The following is a 20,738-nucleotide window of genomic DNA, read 5'->3' as shown; positions in this document are numbered from 1 at the left end:
AGACATTACACACGAAACCACATAGTATTCTATTCGAATTCATTTTTCTGAATAAATTATCCCACCTTTGTGTGTTTCCAGGTGAAAATATGTGCAGATTCCAAAGGACCAAATTCGTCACTCAGCCCAAGATGCCTTGACTGGTTTAACAGAAAACCTTCAAATTCATTCTCTGGAAAAAAGAAAACCAACAACAGACAAAACAACTAAAGAAAACCAAAACCCAGCTATACTAAATAAAATATAGATGAAACAAGACACTCTTTAAATCAAATGGGTAAATAATCCAGGTGCAATATTTTCTTCTGAGGTTTCACAAAGATAGGCTATAGAGGCATAAGTTATGATTCTGAAAGGCATAAAGAATAACATTTTTTCTTTCCTTATGATATTTTCTTTATATTGTTAATGCCCATTTCAATAACTTATGAAATAGATCTTCTCTAAGGAAAGTTTTTCTTCTTCAGTGGGTAAAAATCCACAGTTTCTATATGTAGCAATCCTTAGTCAAATGTTTTAATTGCATCGGAACCTCTTTGATGAAGTAGTATGGTTCAGTACATGATGTAAAACAAATGAGAAGCATTCTGAAATATTTTAAAAACGGAAGAAAATCCCTCAGTTTTATTTTTTCTGATTTTGAATATTGGAGTTAAAAGTTTGGCAGGCTGATAGTGTTCTCAGCATACGCCAACCGAAGGAAATTCTTGACGTTTCTCCATGCTCAATTTTTATTCTTTTCTGTGAGGGGCCTTATGCTAAATCAACAGTACCAGTGAAGGAAGTAGAGCTGCAGAAGTTTACATCTGAGTGCACAATACTGAGATCCTTGTATTCAGAAATACTGAATACCCAAACCTTTCTAACATTTAAAGTTGCAGGCACTTGCAACCTGGGAGCATCTGATGATGAGAAGTTATTAAAAACAAGTTTCATTTTGGCATAACTGCTGGCACTAGTGATCAAAACATAAAAATTTTGCTATCACTTGCAATTTCAGAGCTCTGTTTCACATATTATCCACTGTATTTTGTAAAATAGATCTATTCATTGAACTTATTCCAAACATGACAAAGTTTGCAGATAAATTTTTGGAACTTTAACTGTTCATTTAATGATATCTGATGATATTTCGTAATGTTACATTTCTGAAATTGGAAAGGCTCATTCTAAACAGATTCTCAGGGAAGCTAGAGTTTATTGAATGACTAATTTTTGCTCATGTCCCAGTAGATATTAGTTACATCCCATTGATAATTTTTACTTAAAATAAATAAGCTTTTATCAAATAGTGAAATAGACAACAGATTTAAGATGACAAAGAAGGGAGAAAACCTAGAACAAAACATCCCAATACCGTTAAGATTTTTTAAGCACTTTTCTAGCCAATATGTTGCTGGAAAGAGGTGCTGTTTATCCTCAAAGGCCTCTTTTTCTGTTATTCTATTTCAACATTCATGAAAAAAACAAGAGGAGTCTCAAAGCCTTCTACCTGCCTCTTCCTCTTTGTTCAAAAGACACTAACCTAAAACAAAAGATCTCTGAGAAAACTACAATGGTGAGCAAAGCTCTTTCTAAAGCCTAAAACTTACCAGATTTTTGTCTAAAATTCTATCATTTTAAGTATTTATTAACAATATATTTTTCATTTATTTTCTTTAAGATTGCCAATAAAGAACTAAATCACATAAGGGAGTAGCTGTAAACCCTTTGAGTTCCCTAATGTCAAACTCATTAGCATCCGAATAACCACACAGCAGCACATCATCTGCACAATTGCAATTTTTTACTACTTTTAATAGCGTTTCTCAAAGGGCTCATTTTCAACTTTCTTCAGTGGTTAGTTGGTTCTCTGGGGAAAAGAAGCTTCCTGACGCTCACAGCTTCCACTCAGCAACCAGGCCGTTTGCTGTCAGAAGTATCAGCCCTCTGCCCCAACCCCATCTGCTGTCTCTCTCATCCTAAGGGACCGAGAGTTAAGACAGCACAGCTGAGATCCACTTGGAAAAGTGCACAAAGGACAAGAAAAAAATATACAAAACTTTTCACGTTTAACTTTACAAAATAAACCAGTACACTGAAAAGGAGTTAGGGCTGGGTCAAGTCTGGAGAGCAGGTTTTAAAATTTTACTGAAAAACTACATGCAACAGTGCCATTTTCTATTTTACTCCCATCTGCCTTGCATGCGACACCATCAGATAACTTTGTGAGGCAGAAAGTGTTATAGTAGGACAAAAGCAAGACTTAATATAAAGTGCAAAACCTGGACCCCTCTGCTGTGTTTAATCACAACAGAAGTTACTGGTTTGTAAGTTTAAATGTGCTATTTTTTATTTCTTTCACATAACAGGGTGCTGGCTGTCATGCAGCTGATTCATGGCTGAGTACCCACATTTGAAGGTATGGTGTTTCATAAAAAGTCTAATACAATGTCATGTATCTGTCATGCTATAAACAGTGTGTGTAGGATTATTCTGTGTCATGGGATGTGACAAACCCCTAATAGAATATAAACTATGTGTCACACCTGTCCACACTACAAAAGGAAAGTTACATTTCAAATATAAGTGTTGGGATCCGATAGCTCAGGTAGCAAACAAGGTTAGTGCTGATTTCAAAGAATGATCAAGGTCTAACACTAAAGTTATTGAGAAACTCTTTATTTTATTAAGTTTTATGAATTATAATATTGACCATGGGCCAAATTTTGAGCTATTGCAAGTGCACATAAAAGTGTGCAATGCCAACCGGAAAAAAATAATATCTCAGCCTCAAGAGCCCACAAAGAACATCTAACTAGGTTACTGGTGACTTAGATGATAAGATCATTGTTGATGGAAATCAGGTAGAGCTAACTTACTTATTTGTTAGTCGAGGTTCTTTGGTGGGGTCCACATGAGTCCACATGTATCTTCATTTGGCCCAATCTATTCATAAATTGTATTAACTAATTTGTCTTTTTTAGTAAAGAATTCAAATGGAATTAAAGACAGCAAATTATTCTTATATTTCAACTTCCTATCTGTCTGAACCATATTTTTTATTCTAGAAGGTGAAGCTTGCCTGTCTGCAAAGAAAACTTTCACCCTTTTCAACCAACATCTCAATTCAACTAAAATTACAAATTTTATAAAACCACAAGGATAGAATGTATGAGTTGCTTTATTTGTCAATGTAATTGTTCAGTTAAGTCACCTGGAACCTTTGCAATTCATTCTTTGGTTTATAGCCATTTCCAGTGCAACATGATTTTGTACTGACTCTGAAGTGCCATCCTACTGAGATCCATGAGTCATACTAGGATACTGATGTGAATCACAGTTTAGGTCCTGATCCTCAACATCAGATGTGTGTGACAAATCCCTTCAAACAACCTTTTTTGTTGACCCATTGTCTATGGGTAAAAGTCCACTCATTCAGGTCAGATTACTAGAGTTCCTGACAATTTAATTATGAGAAAAGACATATTGTACAGCCACAAATTATTTCAACTGAAGTCTGAAATTGTTTTCTCTGTCAGAATTTCAATACTCAAAGTTGTACTACATCTGTAAGAGACCCCAAAAGCTTTTTTGAGCATAATACATTCATTTTCCAACAGATTGATTTGATTTTCTCTCATTTACCACATCACTAGTTGATATATTGCAAATATGGAAATTAAAAATTACAGCAGTTTGTGATTTGTTAACTCAGAATACAAGTAATAGCAAAGGAAACAAAGTTCAATGAGCTCACCATTATGATCCCTAAACATTTCTTGTGTTTCTACAGTGACAGTGATTTCTCTTTCTCGAGACAAAGTAATGCAACATATTTAGTAAACGAGAAAAAAAATGTGAAAGCAAAAAATACCATTACAGTATATAAAAATATATTTAGCTCCTTACTGCAGTCAGATCTTTATCCCCTGAAGTTCTGCATAAACCTCAGTGAGATCTTGGAGTGCATATATAACATTCAACACATGAGTAAACGAATTTCATTTGTCCTACAGCCTCACTGCATGGACAGCCTTGGAAATCTGAAGGACTCTGCTTGGAAACATATTTTTTGTAATTTGAGCTTCGGAAAGGAGTTTCCTTGGGGCAGGGTACTTTTCTTTGCACTTGTTTTATTCAGTGCAGAGTATACTGGAAACAGAATTATTACTGTTTCAACTATTGCATCTTCTTTCCCAGCTATAAGGCTAAACTTCATTTTATTTACTTCTTCCCTGCAATAAATAGAGGTCACATTAGCAGTGTGAGACAGGCTGGTAATACAAGCAGTTGTCCTTCTAGAACCCGTAAAAAGAACTTCACTTCCACTCATCCTTTTTTTTAAACAGAGCAGTAATTCCAGTGACATGTGCAAGATCATATTTCACCTAGCAGAAGAGTTTAACTTTCACCTGATTTAAGCAACAAACTATCCCTCAAAGAAGCCGGAGGCTTTGCTGTAATTAACATAACTGCATTTAGATGCTACTCATGACCGATAATTCCAACACCTTGTGAAAAAAAAGAAAAAAGGTTGCAAGCTGTAAACATTATAAACATATTCAAATAAGCTTAACGCAATCTGCCATGCTTATTTCTGCCTAGATCATGGACCAGCGAAATGGTTAATGCAAATGGATTTATAATTTGCTTTGGGGGGCCAGTTTCTTCTCCTTATTTATTAGCCCAGCTGATGGGGCAGATTTGATGAGGCACTTCTGGAATAATTGAGTCATCACACAAAGAAGGCTGCTAGCATTCAGAGTGGTTTTATCAGCAGCAAGCAGGCCTGATTACTGACAATTACACTCTGATCCGGTGATGGAGGAGAAAGAGCCAACGAGTGGGAAATGTCCGTGTTTCTATCCAGGAATAATTTCTACATTCATTTTACATGCTAAGTGTTTCCTATCTCTGCATAATAAACTGTAAACAGGAATAGATGGCACAATGTCCCTTAATATTTCCTGGTAATGAAGACACAAATGTACAGTGAGTGCTGATAAATATAGATGAAACATAAGCTATTCTCTGAGTCTGTATTGTTACCTTTAAAATAAATGCATTTTGGTGGTAAAAGCATAATCATAGCTAATGCAAAAAAATGACAGAAGATTGAAGCTGTCCTTGTAACTACACAGAAACTTTGCAAAAGTCCTGTTAATCACTGCTGCTCTAGAGGCTCACAAGCTGAAGGTGATATACTGGAAAGAACATTTTGTTTCTCAGTAGTCAACTGTGCAGGAACTCTTTTGCTTTGACATAGCAAAGTAGAGCAACAGCAGTGACCTCCATTAACACTTCAGGGATAGAGCACATCTCAATGCTAAACTGAAAAACAATGAAGCTCGTCCTAGAAGACATCTTCACTATGATAAATTCTCGTTTCCCTCTCATCAGTTTTAAGATAGTGTTTATAATGAATAATAGAGCTAGACCACAGATTTCATGAGTAGTGCTAAGCAATATATTATTGCCTTTAGAACAGTACTGTAGAGCAGCATAGGTGATGTAAAATGACAGTTATTAACAAACTGCTGAAAGCAGAACTTTTGAAAAATCTGCTTCTTCAGGAGAAAAAATGGGGGGGAAACATGAAAACAGACATAGTAGGGAGTTGAAAAGTAATTTCTGTGTTTGTTGATGGGCAATTAGAGATTTCAGCTGGAAAATGTTAATGCCCTGGTCTAGGGAGAGTTTGCCTTTTTTAGAGTTGATCAGGCATGAAACACTGCATAATAAACTTTTGCATGCTTGTTTATTCCTTTTCCTCTTTTTTAAAGTAATTCATAGCTTCAAAAGAACTAAAAGTTATTCTCTGTTCTCCTTCTGGTAACTATGGTAACTATGTTTCATTAAAGTAGCCACTTAACTTCAAGGCTTGTGTTACAATGATATGCATTATTTTGAGTAAAACCACACTATAACAACCTTATGATTTCAGAGCAATTTTAAAAGAAAGTTCAAAGAGCATGCGTCATTGACTCTGGAACACAGGGTTCGTTTCCTTTTAAAACATGTTTACTCTGAAAGCCAGGATCACTTTTACTGTGTGGAGTCATCTCTGTTGTGAGGTACTATTGGGGGGGGATCACTGCTGACCTCAACAAGCGATGACCATGCTCTGCTCATCGAAGGGATGCTCAGTAGTTGCAGGATTGAGGCCAGCGGGAGATGCCTGAGCACACAGATCAGTAAAACTAAGAACAGAGAAATTGTGTTGCTTTAATTACTCTGTTACAGCTTCCTTCAGTATAAGGAAAATCCTGGTCTGGCTCTGATGTTGCTACATACCTGCTGTTTAGCCACCATTATTAGTCTTTGTACTGTGATTTACTTTCAGCAAGCTAGTTAGGAATTGATGGGTTTGAAGGGCAATTTTGTGGGGGTGCTGTTATGGTTGCACTGAATTTCTATTGATGTACTGAAGCTGATTAGGTTCGAAAAGTGGTCACTTCTCAAATACTTACAGCCTTATCTAGGTTACTGTATTCCTTCTCTGTGATTTCTGACTGTTCCAGACATATTTTTTTTTTAATGAATTAATAGTTAAAATTAGGACATCACAATACTTGTGCTAGACAAAACCCATGGCTAATTAGCTCATTGAATTTTGTGACATGGAGTCAAAAGAAACAATAAACCTAAAATTACAAACTTTTTTTGTGAAAAGAAATATAACTGCCATTCTGTTATCCTATGCATTCATCTTGCCCTTTCTGAACAACAAGGCTCTCTTCATTAAGCATGACAAACATGTCCCAAGAAAGGGAAAGTCACACAAAGGGAAGAAGTGTGCCTTCCCTCAACATGCAAATCACATACGTTCATTAACTTCAAGAGTGCCATGTGAAGTACAGTCTGCCACCATTTAAAAGACTTGTAATGACCCTAACTGCTAGAGATAATGGGGCTTGCTTGCAGTACTGCACTGCCCTGAAGATCTTAGTAACATGCTGAAGAGCACAGGAAAAAAACAACCCAAGTACAAAAAATACCACCTCGAAAATCAAAGTAGTGAAGACTATCCAAAAAATTGACTAATAACTGTCAGATACCAACCCAGTGTTCCCCAGGACAGACTTCTTTTTTGAAAGGTTTCACTCATCATATGTTTGGGTCAGGTAAGTGGAGCAAGGAAAAGTGTGTTTAGTTTGTTCAAAGTTACGTTGAGAGGTCAGCAGCACCAGAAATGGTGGTTTAAATACTCTTCTCAGAGCTTTTTATGATTCTAAAGTGGGGGAAAGATTATTTCCTAAAATGACACCTGTCTTCTGTCACAGACATAAATAGAAGTCACCATGATTGAGCAAGTATCTGGAAAAAAAGAGATTGTGGAACTCTCTTCCTGCCTCTACCGCTAATCTATTCTGTACCCTTCATCAAGTTTGTTCACCTTTCAGCTAAATGAGAATAACTACATAGAGTGCTTTTGTGCATTTCTAACCATACTTTAAGGTAGTGAATATTATTTTTATCATCATGCATTTGTCAGTTTAGTAGCTTGGTCATGCATTCACTGCTTCTGAAACTCAGTCTGATACTTCAAGGGTATGACTTGAGATTTCCAAGAAAAAAACCTTTCCTCTTTCTCTGCAAGCTTTTTTACTAAAACTAAATTTGAACAAACAAAAAAGGACAATACTGAGGAGGATAGGTACGAACTAATATATGGTGAATGACAAAATAATTGAAAACACATTTCCATTCTCTTTTGTCCTAATGTAGTAGGCAATCTGGAGGCAACCATACTCTTGACATGTCTGATGTTTATCTTAAAAATCTGTTTCACTTGTTTTCCTATACAGAGAAACATTCTCTAAGAAAATATCTTTAACTGTTTTCCTTTTAATCGTTTTTGCTCCCGGTGTTGAAAATGTCAGTAAGGTGTATATATATATATGTATGTATGTATATGTGTATATATATATATATATGTATGTATGTATGTATGTATGTATATGTATTGTATATGTATATATTTATGCTTATATACATATATTTATGTGTGTGTAAATATACATACATATGTTTGTGGTAACATTAATTTCAAATATTGCACACAGCAAGCACTGTGTTTATTTTAAAAGGAAGTGAAAGAGGAAGGTTTCTTTCAATGTGAACATCTTAGACGTGTGGCAAGAAAATGACCCAAGATACCACTAAACACTACTGAGTTGAAAATAACACTACAGAAACATATATTTGTAATATTACTTTGTATTTATATAATAATAATAATAATAATACTATTGCAGCAAATATGACTACAGCAAGATGAAAAAATCATCCTATGGAGAGATGTCTTACAAACTTTGTCAGTTTATATAGAGTTACCCTTCAGACTCCCTATTGTAAGCCTGGCTGCATGGAAAACAACCAGAACACTCTCGTGGACCTCAATAATACATGTTATTTGTATGTGAAAGCACTTACATACATTTGGTGTTAAGTCACACAGGTATTCAAAAATACAGTCCTGGTCAGAAGATCTTACAAAGTAAGGCGATCCAAAACAATTTTGCATGTAACAACTGTAAATAATAAACAGCAGTTTAAAAATTCCAACTGCACATTAATGAAATTTTATTATTTTAGGTGATAGTTATGTCATTCTTGATAAACAGGACTCTATCAGGTGTCTGAATATCTATGTAATAGTCTGGCTTGTTGTTTGGATGTCACATTAAATCATGGGTTCTGTCTCTTATGTTGGAACCTCAAACACCAAAATGTGTTCAGGAAAAGGGGTGGGGTGATGAGTGGCTTTTGTGCTCAGGCTGTAATCCTTTTTTTTTTTTCATAGGCTGTGCTCACCTACCCAGGAGACAGATTTTTGTTTTATTTTGAAGAGGTCTGCATCATTTTGCATCAGAACTGTGTCCTGATACAACAAGTAATAGCTGTAACTTTTAAATAATCATCCTCACTAAAGACTCCATTATGGCAACCAACAATGTTATACCTTAAATCATTTTGACAGTGCATTCTTTGCACTACCCATAGACTTGGAGGGTGTCCTCAAAACACTGAAAGCTGGGACAATATCCATGGTTAAGAAAAGTCCAGAAGCAGCCAAACAGGTGGGCACTTCTCTGAAAAAAGATCTTTTTAGATAGAAGACCTTTTGTACACTAGTTCTATCCTAGGCCCCCTTCAGGGGCTACACCTGAGAGAGAAAGTGAATTATCAATGACATTTTTTTAAAAGAATCAGTGGTTTAACACTAATTTCTAATCAGATCCTACAGAAAGGAACAGCTCGTATGGCAGCTGTACTTTTCCCAGGGTTAATTACCTTTCACTGCTCTCTACTAATGAGTCAGCTGTTCCTGTCATCACACAACTACACTGTGTTCATCTGTAGCTCTAGCTGTGGACAAACACAGTAGCTAGAGCCCTGTTTACATATTGGCGAGGTTTGTTGTGCAAAGAATTTGCAAAGCAATTTAAAAAAAATACTTAAAACTCCTTCCATTCCCATGTCTCTTTTCATGGAAACAGTAGTATTTTTAAGACCATCACCATGTTCTCTAGGTTACTAAATTAGCCAACAGGGGTAGAAATCTAAGGACACGAAAGCTAATGAAAACGGGGTTTTTTGCAATATTGCATAATAGTTTATATAAGGAAGGTTAGGTTCCCGTAGCCATCTTGCTTGTCTTACCTGATTGTTGAGTGAGGATGTTTATTTATAGCTTGCTAGTCTAGGACATAGAAAACTTCTTAATAAAATATGGGTTTAAGCAGTATAAAGGATAATAGCAGAAAAAATAATACACTTAAGGAAAGAGTTTGTACTATTTTTTATGGCAAACTCTAATGAGGCAATGATTTAAGACTTTCGGTAACCTGCTAATGTTTCTACGTAATTCTAGCAGGTAATTCAATAGCAAGCAAATAGAACACATCATCTTCTGGCTGGGGTAAACAGGATGTATTCTTTATAGCCATATAAGATCAAGAATGATCCTCAGACATCATTTTCATATGTCCTCTTTATGGACTATATAAAACTTTGGGGGTAACAGGGAAGCGATTCACACCTAAATTCCATTTTTTTTCAATAAAGTAAGGGCACAGCTAGTGAGAACCTACAGTTAATCACTAGTGGTTATTTCAGCTTTCTCGTGGGAGGCTACAAAGACTATGGTTAAAGATGGGTATTGTGAGCGCTCTTCCAAAACTCAAGTCCTGTTTGGGTAAACATTCAGAAAATGTTTGGGTTTCATATAACCAAGTGTAGAACTCCAAGTTAGCACTGTCTTCGAAGCATGATTTTATGCTGAAAATATCTGTACAGAGGTTGCCCTGATCTGATCAGATTTCCTTGTTGTAAGATCTGCAGATGTTAGCAGAGAAAGTAAATTTTCACCAGACACCAAAGGGACAACACGCAGTACACATCATGTGAGAATGAGCTCAGCTACCTGCAGTTTTATCTGCAACAGGCCTGTTCATGAAGATATTATTTGAGTCTGAATTCCTTGCTAGCTGTCACATGAGATAATGATAATTGACAAATTTAAGACAGGAATACAGTCATGTTAATATGATGATGGAAGAAGAAACTTAAGCTTCCTGCTCCAGGTTAAACTTGCAGGACTGGCAGCTCAAAAATACAATAAATTTCCTTTTGAAAATACCAAAGCAAAAGCACCATAGCATTCCAAGGGATCACTTGAATGGTCATCTGGAAAATTAGTAGTGTACTTTCCTTTAAACATTACTGTAATGATCCACCTCTGTCTGTCAGGCACTTGAGGTTGTGCAAGCTGTATTGACAGCTTGAACACTCCAAGCAGAGAGAAAATGTGAGCTGTGTGATTACGCTCTTTTAATAGGCAGATATTTATTTATTGCTCTATTAGAAGCAATTCTCCTGCTTGGTTTTGTAATTTTAAGTGAAAGTGAATTTCCTGAAGGTGCATTAATTGAGCTTAAGGATTCAAAGAAACCTTGGATCACTCAAGTCAGGCCAGGGAAAACTGTTTTATGTAATGTCCACTTCGTCTCAGATTCTTCCCCTGACCAGAAGACTATTCCTTCTTCCAACACACTGTATATCACTCACTGCTGATGTTAAAAAATAAATTCTCAGGGATAGCATGGCCATTCTTCACCCAGTCAAAGTCTTCACATGTTACTAGCTTGTCTTGGGTTTCCTGAGTTCTCAAGAACATTATTCCTTCTTTATCCACAGGCAAGAAATAGGGAAAAAGTCCTCTTCCCTTAGTGAATAGAAAACCCCAATGACTTGGGATGAGTTTCATCCTTTCCTGAGATTTGGTCTGCTTAACTTGAACTCTGTCAGTAGCCAGACTTACTAGCTCTCTACTAGAAGTAGAGTTCACGCTTTACACAGAAGCAACTGCAGTACTAGAAGGCAGCTTTTCTAAAGAGCTTATTGGGCTGATGATAGTCCTACTACTGGGAGGAATCTCTACTGGAGATTCAGGAGGAAGGAGGATAAAAATGTAGTGCCAAAAATCATTATGTCTTCCACATTGTGCCCACTTATAAACTTAACTTCTTTATTCCTAAAGTTTTATCTAAATTGCAACTGATAAATAGATTCCAATCACCCCAGAATAAATAGGGAAGTAACCTGTGTGACCTGGAGGGTGTCTGCATGCTGAGCTTTCTGTTTGAAGGTAGCACTTCTTCAATGATCACAAAATAGTAACACATTATTCACATTAATAACAATAAGTGGTAATGCTAACATTGTTGCTATAAATAATACTAAGCCCAAAACATTTAGGGCTAAAGCTCTCACGCTATTTAGAATTATTAAGTCTCTCACACTATTTAGAATTAGTTAGAGATATATAAGGAGACACTTTTTAATGACAGCCACTGAAGGGTTGATTTTGGGGAAGAAAACTCAGAGATTATATGTGAGCTGGTTAAGCTTTTCAGGATAAATGTTACAACATTATCAAGGGTTATGTTTATTGAACTGGTGTCAATTTATACCATAATGAACTTTGCATTACCACAATTTTGGGCATTATTTTTACTGATTTTGAGTTTCCCCTGTGAAAGTGCTACTGAAGACAACACATAGTTACTTAGTTACTAACCCTTTTGCAAAATTCATTGTTTCAAAATTAGATCAAGCTGAGCATTATCTTACAGCAGAATTTACTACTGTGGCTATCCTGCCCTCAAGGAAAGAGTCTGAAAAGGTAAAGCACTGTCAGAGACCTGACTATGGCTCCTTGCTTCCAAGGACAACCTGCGCCTTCCACGGTATGGGTTAGATCAGCGCTGTTCCACGTGCTGTTCCATAGGGACCATTCACTACATAAGGGTTAGCACAGATTTGTGGAGTTCCATGCCGTTCTGAACCCTAAAGGAATTTAGAGTTCACCACCTAGAAACAGAATTTAAGAACTTTGCCTTGGTCTGAAGAAATTTTGAGAACCTCTCCCTAGAGATTCAAAAGATGAAGATTTGTTTACCACACATCTATGTGCTAAAATCATGGGGATGAAAAATAATTCTGTAAAATTCAAAATTCTTGTCATCAAATCTCTTAAAAAATGAAAGAAAATAGTATGCACAGCAAATGAAATTTTTATCTGAAAGCTTGCTTATAGTTTTTATGATAGCATGGGGAATATTCAATCACTATAATCATCCACTGAAAGAGTACAAAACCATAATCAAATCTATCCTTCTATTACCTTGAAGCTTGAGAAACAGTCTTGAAAGCCTGAGGAAAGAGAAAAATCACCCCTAAAAGTGCCTATGGACTCTGAGTAGTGACCAACAGGAAAATGTCTGGAAATACTTCTATCAGCAATGTTTAAAAAAAAGCCAACTGATTTAAGGTAGAAATATTCACTGTATTTTGAAATGAATGGATATTGTTAAAACTTTACAGCTTTCTTTTTAATTTGTGTTTTAAGAATTAGTTTTGAGAAGAAAAAGACTTTCCTTAAAGGAAACACAATGCCTTCTAAGAAGAAAGTAGGTAGCTGACACCTTCCCTTTTGTAAACATCACATTTCAGGGGCAAAATTTGGTTCTCTGAGTTGCACAGCAATATTCAGTTTTGTTATTCGGCTCTCCATTAATATCTGAACAGACACAGATTTTCATCAGTGTCACATATATGCAAGAGGAGACTTTTGGTCTAAGATATATCATATTATTCATATCACTGTCTTGTATGAAAAAATGAGGACTAGTATGTTTTTCTGTAGAGAAGATATAAGATGAAATAAAGTCCAGTTTGTAGGCTGGATGGAAATGACAAGATTCATCCTCATAACTTTACATGCCTGAAATGCAAATCCATACTTCTGAGTCAATAAATGCTGGATTCCCACAGTCTCTGTGGGCAACCTGCAGGCATTTCTGATGCTACGTACACGTGCAATACTTTTCATACTCTACTTCAGGATGAGAGGAATGACATCCAAGAGACGCCTCTTTCCACTGACTCCAAAGCGAATCTGTATGACTGGCTCAGGTCTGGACACTTCCACTGTGCACACTGACATTTCACCAAAGGATTTCTAACCATGGAACCTATGGCAATCGCTGAGCAGCATCTTATAGATTAAATAACATGCATGATATGTGGCTCTGAGCTGTATTGTAAAATAAGGTTGAGAAGGCAAGAGAAACAGAGTAGGAAACCATCCTCCAGGAATGAAGGCAGTGCCAGTCCTCGGAGGAAAGAACTGGCAAGCAAAACGAAACCGATGAACAAATAAAAGGGAGCACTAGTGGATGGTGTAACTTACAGAAATGTGGAGTTAGCCACAGCTTTGACATCAGCAGTGTGGCCTCAGAGCCACAGGAGAATCCAGTGCCAAGAGGCAAAGAAAAAAGGTCAGCATGATAGGGCAAATATTTCTTATCTAGATATAGCAGAAAGAAGACAATCAAGTTCTAAGCACAACAGAGGGAAACTGAACTCTAAGAGTTGCTATGGACTGGAATATCATTTCAGTATTTGCATTGGACAATATTTTATGAAGGAATAAATGTTGTCCTGATAAGTAAATGCAACACTGGATTAGTGTCTGATAAATAGGAAGTGTGTCTCAGCTTCAGCTATTGTTGTCTGATATGAATAAAGTTTGCTGTTAAAGCTTATCTGTGTTTCTTGCTTGGTTTACTATGAACTGTTGCATACTTGAGAAACCTGATGTCACCAGTGACAGTGGATCTCCATTTAATTCTTTTTTATTGGTTTGTTTGAACCATACATAATTCCACATGCCCTGTTTTATTTTGTGTCTTCTCTTCTGTGCCAAGTTTTCAACCATAAAAGTAAATAAATTAAAACCCAAATTCCTTCTAGCAACTTTTGCTGACCCTTGGGAGCTATAAGAGCCAAATTTTCAGAAATGAAAATGTTATCGTGCCTACATTGCTTGCCACAAACATACACTTTTTTCAGAATGTAAAGGTGAATCTTTAGGCAAATAATTATTATCACAATTCTTTGCTTGATTTAGGAATGTCAGACAGAGCTGTGTCCAGTGCACTAAATGAAATGCAGTTTAAAAACAAACAAAAAACCAACGAAAAGTTTAATGTCTTTTTTTATTATTTTTATTTTGTGTATTTACTCCAAAGAAAAAAAGTCTTGTTAGTAAAATTAATCATATCCAAACAAAAGACTGGCAGCTTAAGTAAGTATATGAACAGGGGGAAGGGAGACTTATTTCCCGAGTTTCAACAGATGTCATACTTAATTGGTTGTGAAATAAACCAGAGCTACTCTCGGCCTGTTTCCCTAGTTTCAGCTGTGAAGACACTTTCAAACATGTGCATTTCCCTCCTGCTTGTCATAATGAGGGTGTGGGGTGAGAATCAAACCTCCGAAAGGAGTAAAGCAGCATGCATGGTGCATACAGGCCTTAAGATACACTAATTAAACAGAAGTGAGAGCTGCATCTTTTATTCCTGAGAGATACACATCAATATAGCATTAGCCAAGACAACTCTGTTGAAGGGTAACTGCCTTTGCCTTCTGCTAATATCAGGAAGTCACTGGACTATCCCATTCCACACCAAGTTTTTCTACCTTCATGCATTTTTTCTCAAAAACACCCTTTGTCCTAAATCAGAGCACTGACAATATCATAAAACTCATTGAAATGGGATAATTTTTGTATTATTGACAGAGAGAACATTAGAGGGTTTTTGGGTTTTTTTCCCTTGTGGTTGTTTTCTGCTAGAAGCAGCAGAGTAACACCACATGAAACACAATGCCAACAACAACAAAGATTTTTTAAAAAAGAAAGAACTCTCAAGTATAAAGTAGTTTGGCTACACATGGTGAAAATTGAGAAGTAAACTGCTCCCGAACCAAAACCCCAACGTTTGCAACTGTGTCTAACCACCAGTCAATGGTATGCTAATATAGATAAAGGCATTTGTTTCTAAAGGACTATAGTGAAGAATGTTAGTCATGAAAATGCTCTTTTGAGCTCCACAGGAAAAAGCTAAATATGTGATAGGTGTCTCTCAGTGGAACTCAGTACATAATTTAAAAAAACCCCTGAGAATAGTGTTTGTTAAAACATTTCAAATAGAAATGCAATGAGAATTGTGTAAAAAGAAAAATTAAGACCAAGGTTAAATATGTTTAATTCACCTGTGGCAAGCAAACTGAACAATATTTGTTCTTTTAGTTTAGACTTGGAACCCAGATCCCAGAGGTGCTAGGAGAGAGCTTTAATCCATAGAAAAAAATTCAAATTCCCAAAGTGTACGATGAAAACCTGTATAATCCTTCCTGAAGTGAGAAATAAAACAGAAAATACTTTTTTTTTTCTATTAAAACAAGGGCAGTCATCATGATCTTTATTCTTTTAATGTTTTACAGGTCTGACTTTCGGCAGATGACCTCTCTTGTTTGTCCCTACATGTTTTCCAAAATATAAAAGTGAAATAGAGTCCCAAGGGCACTGTACTTGAAAGGTTATGAGAGTTAGAGAATTTTAACCATGCCTGCCAAATCAGCAGATGGCTTGTGATTATAATTATATGCATCAATAAAACGAATAATCTTTACAAAATTTGAATTTCTACTAAAGTAAGGGATTTAGTAAGCAGATGCAACAGAATGCATTTTCTTTAACCCTTTTTGTAGACAGTACTGTTTCTCACAAAAATAATGGGAAGGTTCTCCATAGAGTAGCTTGAGCATACACTTGAACCATAAATAAATGTTTCTTTTGACCAAGTGTTAGTGCTGTTTAGTGTGATTTATGTGTTCAGTTGCACTCTGTTCACTAAATGTTGAATGTCATGTTGACTTAGTCTCTTCATTTTTGTCACAGTGCTCGTTCCTTCTCTTTAGGATTTGGTGGCTTTCCGTACCTTGTATAGAGCCTGAGTTAACCACATTCTTAGGGAAGAAAATACTTTTTCACCAAATGTGTTAAATTTAAGAAAGGTTTTGTTGGGGAGTTTTTTATCACAAGAAATTAAATCATAGGAAATAAAAAAATCACAACTGTGGATTTCTATGACGGCCGATTTTACTTTCAAACTTGCTTTTGTAACAAGATCATGTGTGTTAGAATGTGTCAAACTTCTGCCTGAAGTAGGAGAAAGTCACACAGTAGAAAAATTAAACAAAACAAACAAAAGGGCCCCTAAACCTAATCTATTTCTAGGCTACATCACAAAAATTCTAGAAAATAGTATGTACATACCCTATAACTCTTCTAATATGGCAAGGAAAAAAAAGTTGAGAACAATAATAAGTACATTTTCAAAAAAGTCTCGGTTTGGCATACTGTAGTTACCTACCTACATTTATTTTATGCAAGCATTTAAATGAAAACCTTTATTTGAGGAAGTTGCATGTGTTAGTGTTATTAGCTACCTTAGTATTGCCAACGTGAAGAGTGAAAACCAATATTTTGATGCTCATTAAAAGGTGGATTTTTACTTCAGAAACAACAGAGCCATTACTCTGTATCATGTAAATCCTTCTTAGCATAAGGATTATTGACCTGATAGTCCATAACGGTGCCTTTGGAGCCATTACTACTTTGTTGTGCCAATCCAGATGCTGCACATGTACTCTAACTTGGGGGTAGGAAAGGCACTGAAAGTGTCACATTTTCTTGTGAGATTTAGGGAACTGACCTAGTGACTCTACCACTTGGAAAAATACCATTAAGAAGAATTGGGATCTCTGGTCCTCACTTGAAATTGTGTTTTGGAAAAGTCCTAAAGCATTTTTTATAATCTAATGCCTCACGGAGCAGAATTTAAATACATGTGTTTAAATGAAAATCTAGCTCTTTTTAACCAAAATTCCTTAGCGGAGGGAAAAGTTCACATATGAAACCAAACCTGAAAAATGTGTTAGATGTTACTTGAATCTCCTAAGCAAATCAACAATCCCTCATCTTCAAAACACTTACCCACCTGCTTTACTCTATTAAAGAGAGCCATCAACCTCACATCAGTGGAATCACTCAAGTGTACAAATGTTTTTGTCAGTGTTCATCTATCCAAGAAGGTAAACTCTGTTTTTTACTGTAAAGTAACTTTTGCTGTTAGGTTATCACCTTTTTTTAGAACCAGAAACCCGTTATTTAGAAAGGCAAAAATTGTTACATCATTAAAAGTCTTCCAGAACATAAAAGAGAGCAATTCTCCTACAAAGATATTTTATGTAAGTACTAAAAAAAGTTAAGAAGAAGATAACCTTTTTTATTTCTAATTAAACAGTGTCTTTAGTCTGAAATCGTTCAGGATAATTAAAATCCAGAAGCACTGATCCTGCTTATTTGGTTTTCAAACATCCACAACTATGCGTACAATAACTAAAAGGAAGTGACTCAGTCCCAGGTATACATATATACTTCCAAAATTAATCAGGTCAGTAAGAGATTTTTATCTAGATGCTCTATATTCATACGGATATAATAGAATATAAAGTTTACTCTACATATTGTCTGCTACATTTTATTTTGGAGCCACAGAACCAGGCTTTTGTGAGGATTGTCAGTGACTTTGGAGATACTTGCTTGACAGGAGTATCAGATATCTTGGGATTACTGGCCTGAAAATCTATAAACACGCAAAAAAACCTGAATTAGAATTATTCAAATTAGCTGTGTAATGCCATAAAGTTTTTCAGATCATATTGTTGTCCACTGGAACTGTGCATGAAGATAAGGACAAAGTCCTCATTGGATTATAAGGTCCAAAAAGTCAGAAAAGTAGTTTCTGGAAATCTGGTGTGTTACAGCTTATCCGGGAGATCAGATAAATGACATTAATTGTCAGAAATCAAGTTTTCTTTGTCTTTTCTCTTAGGTGCATCAAGGAAATTACAGAGAAGAGAAAAAAAAAGAAGCTGTGAAAAACTACTAAAACTTACTAAGACTCAACCTGTCAGATCACAGTAGCAGTATGATTTTTGTAACTGCTGCATGTGCATTACCCTTGTGAAATCACTCTACTTTCAATAGTATAAACAGCAGAACTTACTGTTTGAATGCTGAAATTTCAAATACCCTTTAGTCTTGTTCAGGTAGGTATGTAAAAAGCATGGTGAGTCTGTGATAGGGATATGCTAATTTTTAAAAGCTGCAGAGATGCCCCTGAACATCAAATATCTTTGAATCTTTTCTGTTAAAATAAACTGAAAACGTTATATCAATTACCAAATTTCAAAGCAAAATTGTGTTGTAATGCTGTAGCTTACTAAATCTCTGCTGATCTAGCATTTAGGTTTGAATTACAGGACTTAACTCAGAAAGAAAGCTTGCTTTCTGATGCCTGCATATCTCATATTTGCTGAGGTAGCATAGGGAAAACATTGCTGAGACGCACATAACTTTAAAAATATGAAAAAAATAAAATAAAATACTAAATTTTACTTGAGTTTGTTTACTTCCCTATTATATTCTCTAAGTTGGAATTATTGTGAAACGCAGAAGCAGATATAACTGCAGATATACCTAATATATACTGAGTTTCAGCAAACTGGGATGCTATATAGGTGAACACAGTTTTTTGCATATGTACACCTTTTATATAAATATGCACACACGGATTTGTATACATGTATGTGCACATATCCCTTTGCAAGGAATCATCAAATGTATATGTTCAAAAGTCACATTTTCTCCTTCTGTAAGCTGAAGTGGTAATTCTATTGCCCATGCAGCAAAAAAGGATGTCCCTGGGTAAGTGACATATTGTAATGAACTGACTTCTGTAACCTGTGAAAGAGTTTTAATTAAGTTAACAGGTTATCCTGATATGTCTAAATACACAGATATTAACAAGGGTTTTTTCTAAATTAAATAACTGTCCCAAAGCAAAACAAACAAACAAACAGAAAGAAAAACAACCGAAAGACCCAATAAGAGAGCAACTGTAATGCACACTGATATCTAAACCCTACTTCTTTAACCATCTGTATTTGAGAAAACATTCCTAAAACATATGGTTTTCAGTGGTTTTGTGGGGAGCACAGGAGAAGCATTACTTAATTCACACAGGCATCTTGCAATAATATCATGTTGTTTTGAGCCTAACATCCCCTGAGCCTCCAAAGTGCAAAGCAGACAGAAACATTTTAGCAATGCAAACAAGACTTTCCGGCAACTTCCTGTTGCCATTTTTCAGCAAAATAAAGGGTCCTGAGGTACTAAACTGAAACACTGCTAGAAAAGATTTTATCATTGGTTACATAGGCAGGCACCTGCTATTCTATGATATCAGCTGAATAATTTGCTACTGTGCAAATAAAATAAGTAATGACTGTGCAACTGTTTAACAGCAGTCTTCAACTCTTTTAATTTCAACTCATGTAAAAGACAACACTGAGAAAGACACCATGTAAAAATCTGTTTTAAAAAACATCCCAAAATTATAGTAGCAACTTCATTATAAAAATTGTACCAAGCATTTAGGGGTGCAGAGTAGCTGGCTAGTGGCTTGAAATGTGTATTCATATATATAACACATTTTCAGCACATTTTTACAGAGAAGCAAAAAGAAACTTTCTGTCTGTAAAGTTCATCAGACATAATGTACATCTGAGTCAATGCTCACTGTGTGGCAGTTCCTACAAAGAATATTTATTTCACTAGATTATAACCGAAATATCCAGTTCACAAAACATACTGTTTCACCTTACTTTCGGAATTCCAGAAACTTTTGAAAGCTGGCAAATCAGACTGAGAGAAAAGGAAACAAACAAACAAGAAACAAACCCAACCTTGATTCCAGAGACATTTTTCTCCCCTTCATGAAGTGACGGGAGGGGGAAAAAAATCCCTTCATTATGACCTACTTGTCTAGAAAAGGACTTTCAACCCCATGGTTAGGCTAAGATTTGCTCTACTTTCTCCCTAGGGCATAATTGTCAGACTGACTTACCGTGTGCCTTTTAGCCTTTGTTCTGCCTCTCACGCTGACATCAGGGAAGCAGTGATGTAGAATAAAGCAGGGGTGGGCTAGGTTAGTCCACTGTTTGTGTCGTTGTGTGGTGTGCAGGGACACTCTGTGATACTCTAGTGAGCTGCTAAGCTTTTTTTGTAGGCTTTGTGTCATTTACTTAACGACCAATCTCATTAGCTGCCAGGGTACAATGGGCTGATGCATTTTCTATGTACATACTCTACACAGTGACCCTCAAGGTTGCCGAAGGTCTATTTAATCAGTCAAAATGCTGAATATATTTGCAGTAAATCACTAAAAAAAAATACGAGACCACAGAGGTATCTCATGAGTGTTTACTCTTTCCTG

General features: G+C 35.9%; 1 protein-coding gene across 5 annotated transcripts in view; it reads right to left on the bottom strand.

The window, feature by feature from the left end:
- The window catches only part of ST18 (ST18 C2H2C-type zinc finger transcription factor), a 232,405-nt gene that overhangs the window by 73,926 nt on the left and 137,741 nt on the right, over positions 1–20,738 (bottom strand). For all 5 annotated transcript variants that reach the window (XM_064653296.1, XM_064653305.1, XM_064653315.1 and 2 more), the window contains one exon: positions 66–172. In XM_064653296.1, coding sequence (XP_064509366.1) covers positions 66–172 — 107 coding nt within the window. The remainder of the gene's footprint in view (positions 1–65; positions 173–20,738) is intronic.

Source organism: Pseudopipra pipra, chromosome 1, assembly GCF_036250125.1.
Source record: "Pseudopipra pipra isolate bDixPip1 chromosome 1, bDixPip1.hap1, whole genome shotgun sequence".
NCBI classification, from domain to species: Eukaryota; Metazoa; Chordata; class Aves; order Passeriformes; family Pipridae; genus Pseudopipra; species Pseudopipra pipra.
This window is presented reverse-complemented; position numbering and strand designations above follow the sequence as displayed.